Source organism: Symphodus melops, assembly GCF_947650265.1.
Source record: "Symphodus melops genome assembly, chromosome: 9".
Classification (NCBI taxonomy): domain Eukaryota; kingdom Metazoa; phylum Chordata; class Actinopteri; order Labriformes; family Labridae; genus Symphodus; species Symphodus melops.
The window spans coordinates 3796062-3807055 of NC_136699.1; the positions used below are offsets into that span (position 1 = coordinate 3796062).

A 10994-nucleotide genomic window follows, 5' to 3' on the forward strand; every position below is an offset into this window, starting at 1 on the left:
ATGCATGTCATCCAATCAGAGTTCAGGCAGTTTTCAAATCACAATGTGATGACAGCTGCGGGGTTGTTTGCATAAGTTGCCAAACCACTGTCAATCACGTGTGATCCAAGCGCACCCACACGGTTCTTAAGAATCGCACAAGCTGTGTGCTCGAGTCGACACACACAAAGCCTTCAACTCAGACGGTATTGTTGCTAATTTCACAATGAATGAACAATGATTAAACCTTTAAACGATTTAACGAGTGAGGGTGTCAAATATTCACTGTTTCCAGTTGCTTCAAACATATTAAGTTATGGTTAAACTTTCCTGTATAAGACCATCAACCTGGCATTTAAAGACTTCATTTGACTCTTCATTCAAATCTAACAGTAGAGCTAATAGAGGCTTTTAGGGGGCTTAAAACGATTGAACACATCTTTGTGTCAGGCAGTTAACCACAGAAAAAAGAATTGATATTTTCTTGTATTTTTGTCAGACAAACAATTGAAATAAAGCGTAAACGGGTATTTTTGCTCCTACTGATGTCATTGGTTAAAGGTTTCCTTCGTCCTTCATATCTTTAAAGTCAACACAACCTCATAGTTACGTGATGTTTGAAATAAAGTTTAGAGCCAGCCTGGAGTTGAGCCACAGCTCGGATGAAAGCATTAGCTTTCTGCTGCTGAAGCTAATAATGGGTCTAACTATTTAAGTGTTCACTTGAGATCGGTGTGAAAAGGAATTGATACCTTTATACGTTTATCTGACAGAAATCAGTCCATCAGTGAAACCTCTCAGGGCGCACTCACACGCTACAAACATCTCCTCCGAGCAGTGCCAGGGCCGAGGACGTGTACCCGACCGGCGCCCTCTGTGGACTTTAGGGGTGAAGCGTGCCTCGGCAGCCTAGCATGAGGACGCCCTCAGAATAATCCGTCCACCGCTCTCTCCAAAAATGTTACAATAATTACTCCTGTCAGCACGCCGCTTCAAATGGTTGACTGGGTCTCCGAGAACGTGTGGTTGGTTTATCTCGACCTCTTCATACTTGAAAGAGTAATTAGTTATTCTAAAGTTACTAAAATCAAGTTATTACAAGTGACTGCTTTGGCTTCATGGAGGAGTCTAAACTTGCATGAACTCTGTCTTTATGACCTGCTATTAGAGCCATTAAACAAGCCTGAGCACCATTGTGTATGACATGTATTCATTGCGTGGGATAACAATAATATGAACGAGTTATATGTGCCCACACAGGCATGTAGGCACATCCACTGACACACAAACTATCCCCCGGTAGTGTGGAGACAGAGGCAGCCCTCAAAATGCTGAATCATCACTGCCGCCGCACCAGTGCTGCTGTTCCTCCTCGTCTGCTCGACCGGGGTCGATGCGTCACACCGGGAGCCTTTTCTCTTTCTCTTCTTTTTTTTTTGGACTTTCTGAAACGTGGCCTTAATCTGCAGCGAGTTTTCCACAACCCTGCACCACATGAAAGGCACCATGGACAGCTTTCATTTAGCGTCCCTTAACCCCGATAGGCGGGAGGGCGCCCGATGCGCAACAGTCGAAAAGTCAACACAAAAGTGAAAAAATAACCACAACGCTCCCCGAGCAGCTTCATAAAAATGTCTTAATTGGCTTTCACATGAACTCAACTCTTTCTTAAAATCAAACAAAGATGGGCAACAGTAGTATTTCCTCATAAATTCACATGTTGAAGGGTTTCATTATTTTTTAACCATGACAATCTTATATCTCTGACTTTGCAGCCAACCTTCGTTTCTAAGAACCAATTACTGGAATCCGCTCGTTGAGATGTACTTAATCTTTGCTGTGGTGTCTGTTTTGTCTCACATTCAAACCAGACAATATCAACGTATATTGTTTGCCACATGACTGGAGTCTCATTTATCCACAGTTATTTCAAATAAAACAGGCAACGTTCTCAAAAGAAATGCTTGTCTAAGCCAGAGAGAATTCAACAGGGCTTTTTTTTCTCTTTTTTTTTTTTTTAAAATGGTGAAAGAAAAAAAAAAAGGTTCAAACTAAAGCTTCAATTTCTGCTACAGACAATCAGAGGGAAAAGAGACTCTGCCCAGAAACTTCATGTCTTGGTCACAAATGTGAAAACCCGCTCGTTCATCATTTCTGAAGTCTGTGCCCTTTACAGAGAAACAGAAATGTGTCCAGCTGCAATTCAAGTGGCAAAGAGCCCGACAACAGATGCACATAAGTCAATCATAAGTCAATTTTAAACTAAACCCGCAGCTTTGTCCCATGAGCAGAAAATAAAACCTGCTGCCTTTAGTTTGACCCACATACCTGGGTTAACTCCACCTTTTTTCTTTTTAAAGGCAGCTTTTTTTTTTGTCCAGGAGGGAGAAAGTGGGGCATGTTGGAGAGCAGAAGCCTGACTGGTTGTTTCAAATGGCTTCATTCATTTAAAAACTTCGGAGGAATCCAGTCAAAACACGGCAGTGGCCTTTGATAAAGCTGAGGGACGGAGACTGATGAGGCCGGGGAATGCGACCCTGCTGCGTCTGGAAATAAAAAAAAAATCCTAAGAGCCACAGCCTTCAGATAATAGTGCTCCAGACAAGCAGACGACGTAGCACGAGTGTCACGTTTATCGTCTGGACAGGATGTCAGCTCGTACTGGCTGACTTGGAGGAGGAGAAAAGCAAAGTGAGAGGTGAAACTATCTTTTATCCGGAGCACTGTGACCTCAGCTGGCTGACCGATGCCCTGCGCAAGGATCAGATTACTTCTGGAATATAGACCATTAAAATGTAAAAAAAAAAAAAAACACTGAAAGGTGACTCATCTTTTATATGTTTGACACATGACATCTGTTGGGCTGCGGACTGAAGGGTGGCGATGGGAACAGCAGTGATGTCATAGCACAGAGTGGGACGTTAAAGCCTTGTCTGGACCACTTTCAATGCACTAACACAGGACTGATGATTACTAACAACAAACACACGTGTTTGTCTTTGACCAGGCCAAAGAATTTGACGGGGCCTCTTGTATTCACTCACTGTGTAACGTTGAAAACATTCAACGTGGGGTGGGGGGGGGTGTTTAACAAGCCCCTTAATGAAAGTTGTAGAACATTTATTTGTTGAGTTAAAAGTCTGATTTTGTTCATTTAAAACAAAGTATGCACCCCACAGTGAGTTTGATACCTGCAGGATGTAAACTTGTGGTCATATTGTTGGACCACTAATATGTCTTACATCCTCCATTCCTGGATCTGTTTTCATTTTCTTTCTTTTTTTTTTTTTATGTTGCAGCCAGATATAGTCAACAATCTCGTCTTCCTGGAGCCAGATAGTATCTTGAACAGCAGGGGGGGCCGTTCAGATTATTTGTGTACAACAGAGCCAGGAACGCTTTTACACCTGAGATGGTGATAAGGCATTCACCCGAGCGCATGTTTGACTCACAAACAAAAACAGGCGTCGATGATACGCCTTTTGAATTTGTAGTCCGTAGATTTAGTGCCCGAGGTCTCGTGTGCTGCGGAATATTTGCTCCATGAAGCGAGGCTGACAAACTGTGAATGTCTACAGCGGGGGGGGGGGGGGGGAAGGAACGTCACAACACAGAGCAGAGCTGAAGTGAGGAGTCCATCCCTGCTGGGTTCAGCCTCTGCTCGTGTCCCTACCCTAACCTGCCTTTTTATCGCAGAGGGTCAAACTGAAGTCAGAGTCGTCCGCAGAGGCGGCGTGATTACGAGCAGATGACAACAGGGCAGCTCACTTCATTGGTAGCGAGCGTGTTAAAAAAAAAAACGGAACGGCACGGGTCGAGCTGTTGACTCTGGTGAGCGTTTAAAAAATGATTTACCTCGCTGAACGTTTGACCTACTTTATCCACCCTTTGTGTGATGTCGAGATGGTGCAATAAGCATCACCAGATGGCCAGACAAGAAGTGTGTGTGTGTGTGTGTGTGTTCAGCACTGCATTCCAGCTCGTGTTGCATACATTGCCCTGACCTATACCGTGTAGACAAGTCATGCAAATAACCCACATACACACGTGCAGCTCCCTTTAAAGCCCCGGCCTACAATAACAGTCCATCTTGATTGAGTTTCATGCCCAGACACGGCGCTGGAAGCCGACATGCCTACTGTACTTCAGTTTCACGCGTGCACTACTTTATCTTTTTCTGCAGCACACTCACTCGGGTCAGTCAGTCAGTGAGTCAGTCAATCGCAGGTCAAGGCTCTTTCCCTCTCTCGAGTCTCCGGCCACCTGAGCTCTGCTGCGACTTAAAAATATCTGACCTTTCCTTGAATCACAAGCCAAGCAGGGACGGTCCCACCCCGGCATGCCACGCCAGGGGGGAAAACCAACAAACCCATGACATCAAATAAGTGGAGGGGCTGCTGAGGCGGAGCTATGCGGTGAGTGTGAGCAGTCAAAAAAAAAAAAAAAAAAAAGAGAGAGAGGGGGGAGGGGTGCGTCAGGGTCAGGAGGTGGAGAGGGAAGAGAATGGACGGGGGAGGGGCTGGGTGTGCACTTTACAATGTGCGGCTAAGCAAATTCCTGGATTTCAGGCGGTTTACCTGGACCACGGAGGACTGGATGGAGCAGAACAGGAACGGTTCTGATTCAGGTGACACACGTCTCAAATATGGGTCAGGAAGACTAGAAATATGCTTTTTTGTCTTTTCCAACAAAAGGATTTTTTTATTTTTTTTACGTGACGACACGCAGGGTTGAGACAGTGTGTATGTGTTGTTATTAATGTTTGAGCAGAAAATGCAAGATTGTAGTTTGGCTCATCAACAAGTCCAACATTCAAAGACATTCGTTGATATTAGGTCTGCAGTGCGTCATTATTATTATTAATATTATTATCATCTTTGTATTGGAACATTCTGAAGATTCTTTTGAGTCTAACGAAATCTGACAAAAGTACAAACAACAGCTTCCCAGCGCTTGAAGCGATGTCTTCCACTGATCAAAACCCTGAAACTGCTCGTGTACAAAATGATCCTGACACTAAAGAGCCTTAAACAAGAACGTGTTTGACATCTTTGCTTGATGAAATCAATTGTTAATATCAAACTATGTGCTGACAAATTCCCCTGATCAATCCTCTGTTGCAGCTTCATTAAGAGTGATGTGAATCTAAGAAGAGCAGCAAATCTCCACGTTACTTGAAAAGCCGTTTCAGCGTTATACCGGGGAAAAAAACGGAAGTAATTTGACTGTCCCTTAATCAACTTCTCCTCAGCATTAACCTCAGTGATGAGGTTACTGTCAGACATTGTGCTTATCTCTGGATTCATGCAGCTCCAATTGAGAGTGAGAGTCAGACAGAGGGCACGGAGGGCCGTGTTTGTGTGTGTTCATCTGTACCTCTTGAACGCCTCCGTGGGGTTTCTCTCACACTCTCCCGGCTGCAGAGTGCTCTGCACAGCTGGGTCGCGCACCTTCTCCTCGTAGCCCGTCACTAGCCCACTGCGGCAGATCTGAGCCACCAGACCTCGAATGAACCCGCCGACGCACAGCGTGTCCGAGTCGTCCGCCCGGCAGAAGTGGTACGCCAGGCTCTGCTGCTGCAGACCCCGCTGTGTTCCCTGCACCGACGTGGGCCACAACAGCTCTGTGCACAGCGCCGTCTTCCCGCTTCCCGGACCCCCTACCAACAACACCCCCCAAGAGCTACCTGACTTTGAGGATCCTGTCGTCAAGGTGCCCGGGTTTGATGCACCCCCACCGGGCGCCAGAGGGGGCTGCTTACTGGGAGTGCTGGTCACTCCATTGAGGTTGTTGGTTTTCTCCTGGAGGCAATGCTGGATCTTGTGGAAGACCCACTCCCGGCAGTAAAAGCGCTTCCCCTGCAGCAAACTGGTTTGTGCCATTTTGATATAGTGCTGCTGTTCCACCTATTCCTCCTCTTCATAGGGGTCCCTTCATCCCCACCCTCATATTTTCAACTCCAACAAAGGCCGGCCATAAATTTCGAACATCCATTTTTTTGTCTCAGAAGGCAGGTTGCAGTCTCACTCTCTCTCTCTCTCTCTCTCTGCGTTCCGTGTTGACGTTTGGAAGAAGAATGCAGCTTGAGTGAGAGAAGAGAAGCAGATGGCAGGAAAAAGCAGCTGAGCTACGGTGCGTTTCAGAATATCTAGGTCAAAATAAAAAAAGGGAAATCAAAATCGAGACTTAGATTTTCCACCAACTTCTTCCACAGCTTCCCCACTGGTTGAACTGAGCGCTCCTTGTTATGATGAGTGTGTTGCTTTAGCATGGCGCTGGACATGGCAGGGCACCCGGCTCTTGAGTGCATCCACTGGCAAACTCGAGCCACCGCCGCTTGATGCAATTAGCCATGGGAGCTGCTAATATATTTCCGCTGATGCATTTCAAATGCTACCGGGGGTGACCAAAGCGCGTTTCCATTACATTAACACAGAGAAGGCAGCCAGTGCAGAGTCAGTTTCTCCACTAACATACAAACTCTGGCTCCAGACCTGGAAAAAAAAAAGACAGAAACAAGGACTAGATTAGGACAGATTTCAAACTCAACTTGCTACGGCACGACTAACAAGCCACAGTCCTACATCTGCAACAGTTTGCAACTACTTGTTATAATGTAAGATACTGTTATGGATATTTTCCAACCTGCAGAGTCGGCCAAACTCGATTCCTGCAGTGTATCAAAAGGTGAGCATGTTGATTTTACTGTGCTTTTATCCTCCACAACCCACATCACCGCCTGCCTGCTTGCTTGCTTGCCCTGCAACTAAATTCTTGGCAGGGGTTTGTCCAGTTTCTCTAGTCTATCCACTGATCCCCCCTTCCTTCCTATGTGGCTTTAAATCCTAAAACAGTCCACATCCGTCCTGAACTGTGGGGGTGGGAAAGTCCAAATGGGAGCAGACCCCCACCTCTCTCTTTCCTTTCCTTCATGTACAGGGGTCCTTTACATGGGGTGGACAATGTAAAGCTTTGCAGGGTGACAGAGATCTAATGAGTTTCATTCTGAGAGAAGCCTGTGATTAAGAATAATCACGATAGATCTTTTAAAAAGGAGTAAATTGCATCTCTCTTGTATTATTTCTGATGTTTTTTGGCCAAGTGCAGCTTTTATTTTGCCCTTCATCGCTGCTTAATACTAGTGCTTCTCTATAATGGAGCAAATGCCAATATTACCCATCCTCTCTAGCAGAGAAAACACACGCGCACACACACAGGCGCGCGCGCACTCAGACAGTAACGCACACACTCTCACGCCGAGTCTTTGCTGGTTACTTTGTAACGCTGCCAAATAACAACACGAGCTGCGCTTACATTTCCACCTTTCTCTTTTTTCTCAGGCGCTCGCTGCCTCCAACACAATGCTTAAAAAAAAACATGCAAGTCTATCAATGGCTGTGTGTGGTGAGGCGGAAGAAGACTAATAATCTATGAGAGCAAAGCGACACCGATTGACTCCAGTGACTGAAAAGGCAGCACAAGTCTTTTGTATATGGCCAGACAAAACCTCACCCATTTCACGTACAATTTACACCTACGGGGGGCTTTCACACCCAGCTAACAGTTGCATGCATTAAAGAGGAAAAACTACACTACATTATTGAAGCCGTTTGCGTTCCTGCAAGCACTCGAAACTGTCCCGAAACTTCAATTTAGCCAATAGTGGAGCGTTTCTCTGTCCGAGCTACAGTTTCAAATGTCTCACATCCCCGAACGGTTTTCCCCCCTCACCTCTCCTTTTGATTCCTCTTGTTTGTTTTTTTTAGGGGGGGGTCTGGTTGCTGCTGTCCGTAGTCAACACCCTTTCTGTCCGTGTTTAAAGCGTCCACATAAAGCACTCGACCGTTTCCACCGCTTCAATGAAGTCCGTATTTCTGCGTTTGAGCGACGTTCATGTCTTTCTTTGAATCGCTCTTTTCAGTCGCTGTCGGCTCCTCCTGCTGCCCGACACAGCTCCACAGTGAGCCAGCCTCCGAACACTCTACATTTCTCACCACTGCATGCAGAGCACACACACATAAACGAGCCGCGCGAGGCCTTATGGGACATGTAGTTTCCCCCTTTTTCCGCCATTATTGAAATTAAACGATATTTGATAATTACGTTTTTATAATTATTTCAATATGGATGTTTAGCAGGCTCTATTTTCAGCATAGTTTTTTTTTTTTTGATTGTCTTTTGTAACTTAGCCTATGGGTTCCCAAACTTTTCTGTCTGTGTCCCCCAATATAAAGAGAGACCAGAGACTGGGGGGGGATGCTAGAGACTCCCCCATTGTCCCTGGAGGTTAAAACATTTAACTATCAGGCCTTTTCAAAGATTAGCATTAAAACAACACACAATAACACAAAAACCCTAAAATTATTTTTGTAATTAATTATAAGAATGTATTTTATTTTTTTGTATTTTCACAATAAGGGGTAAAATATGCAATTTTAAACAATGTCCATTTTGATATGTTTTGTAAGGAATCTCGCAACCCCCCACTTTGGAAACCCCTCACTTCGCCTATAAGCTCAGGAACTTAATAGCCTTGCATATTGGTTTGTTAAGGCATATTTTGTATCTTTCTAAAGTTGGCCTGTGTCTGGACCTGATTTTTAACAACCCCTATTTGTCCTTGCCATGATGTTTTTATAAATAGTTTCTAATTATAAACAAGAAATGGACATGGTTTGGTACAATTTTGTTGTCCACGTCGACCTCGTAGCTACGGTGTAGCTATTTCTACGATGCAGAAGTATGAATTAGGCTTCACACGTATGTGACATGGGACTCCAAACATTTAAGTTATAGTGTTAAGGTATATGTTCCCAGGGAGTTGACTGAACAATGTTTGCTTCTCTCTGCCTTCATCCCTGCAAAGTCACAACAAGAAGCATTGAAAGCATCATCAAAAAAACTGCTAGTCACTGTTGGAAACTGAGTATGGTCAAAATCCAACTTCTGACAATTGACACTCTATGCTGCTAAAGGCTGAAATCTGTGGTTTGTTTTCACACACAGACACAGAGGCATATTGGGAAATACACACAAATTGTGTCTGCCAGCATTAAAGAAGTGGATGCAAATGATGACATTTTATTTCACGCTTTCTCATCCGTTAGAACTAATAAAGACTCTCGAATCACATGCTGGCTATGTTGCTTTGATGGTAACTCTGGAATATGTGTTTTGGTGATGCCATGAGTTGCAATAGTTTCATCTTTAAAACATCTCTTGTTTCATTTTAGGACATCCTGCGTATTTCAAAACTGCCCAAGTTTGCTGATAAATGGGATCAGACAGAGCTGCAGATTGATAAGGCAGCTTCGGACAGCTGAGCGATCGTGTACTCAACAGGATTGCTTTATGGAAAGTTATCAATTCTACTCAGCCACAGGGCTGACCACATATTTCTCATGACTTATGTCATTCACGTTGCAGCTGTATCTTTATAACTCTGCTGGAATGTAAGGACTGAAGCATTAATTGGAAATCAAAGAAACATGCAGGGTTGTTTTGCCGTGGTCCAAGTGTTATCTGTGATGTGTTACAAACATTACAGCTGATGCACCAGATGTGTGTCATTGTTAATGAGTACAAGGCCCGTGTTTGTCTGGGTGTTACGCTCTACTCCTGACTGTATATTAAAGAGGCGTTCTAGTTTTGCAGCCTGATAGTCTGTGTTTGAACTCTGCATTCTTCAGTCCATAGATGCATTTCTTTTTTTTTTGTTGTAAAAATGAAAAATAAAATAAAGCATATATAGCTTTTAGTGTGTTAAGAAGCTAATCCTAAAATAATATCTGTTCAGTTGTGTTGTACCAAACAAGAAAACAAACTGAGTTGTGTGATTTAGAAAAAAAATCATGTGAAATTCTGTGAAATTGTCAAACTCTGTTGCATAATCCATTTGAGCAACAAAATAGTGCAAGTGAGTAAGTTGTAGCGGAAAAATGCCACCTTTCCTTTTCCCCTTCCTTCCAACAGGGATTACACATGGGGGCCTGCAGGTTGATGTGTTTTGATCTTACTTGAAGCTGCTGATCTTACAACTTATTTATCGCTGTCTGAAGAATTACTTCAGGGACGTCTTCTTTGAGGTGAAGCTGCAGCAGGTTGTAATAACTGACAGAGTTAAAGGCTGACGCTTTCTGTGCTCTCATGGAGTCAGTTTCCACTTCAAACTCTCTTCTTTATAGTGCTGCCCTCTGTGTTTGGGGTCAAGGTTTAATCGAGGTTAATAGTAAGTAATTGTCAGGGGTCATAAGGTTGTTGGTTGGCGTTATGGCTTATGTTTATTTAAGGTTAATAAGTTCAGAAAAACACAAACTAATATAGAAACAGACGGCGACAAAGACTCAAAAAGACAAAAGCAGTGATGCCAACCCTGCTCCTATAACCTGCAGGAACAATTTCTCCTCCTCTGTATGTCTTGAGTTGCTGTTGTTCACACTTTCTTACCGCTGAGGTGGAGGTCGGAGCAGGCCATAAATGAATGATGACGGCGGTGGTTGTCGGGACGACAATCTGATGGGGTAACTGGGCATCAGGCGGCGGATGGGGCAACACGGCCTGATGTTGGTGGTTGGGCGTCTGGCGGTGGTTAACTGAAAAGCACAATCTCTCCTTTAGATGAACCAAATTAGGATTGTCTTTTTTTTTTGTGAAAGTTAACAATCCACAGGATTCTTGATACAATCTGGTGATGTGGTCTCCACTTTGTAGAAAACAGCATCAAGTCTCTCAAAACATGCTGGGTCTAAACTTAATCCAGACAAACGTGAAGTTTGCTTCCCAAACTTATCTGTGAAATGTATTTCCAGGGCATCGGGTTGTACTGGCCACACTTGGAGAGTGATCAAAGTGTCTGACTGAGAGGTGCGATGATGTTGTTTGATGGAGCAGAATGACTGGAGATTGACTCAGTGAGAAGTATGACTGTGACTTACACAACTAACTCAACCTGCATGTCATGTAGGGTTGCAGAAAGGAAAGAGGAGGACTCTTGTAAAATGGCAGTGTCAGTATAG

At 44.2% G+C, this 10994-nt stretch overlaps 1 protein-coding gene across 2 annotated transcripts in view; it reads right to left on the minus strand.

Annotated features, from left to right (window-relative positions):
• Positions 1 to 7991, minus strand: part of ankrd50 (ankyrin repeat domain 50) — a 34482-nt gene extending 26491 nt beyond the window's left edge. For both annotated transcript variants that reach the window (XM_079351902.1, XM_079351901.1), the window contains exons 1-2: positions 7711 to 7991; positions 5356 to 6473 (exon numbers count right to left, since the gene is read on the minus strand). In XM_079351902.1, the coding sequence (XP_079208028.1) occupies positions 5356 to 5861 (506 nt within the window). In that variant the 5' untranslated portion in view covers positions 5862 to 6473; positions 7711 to 7991. The remainder of the gene's footprint in view (positions 1 to 5355; positions 6474 to 7710) is intronic.
• Between the last annotated feature and the right edge of the window lie 3003 nt (positions 7992 to 10994).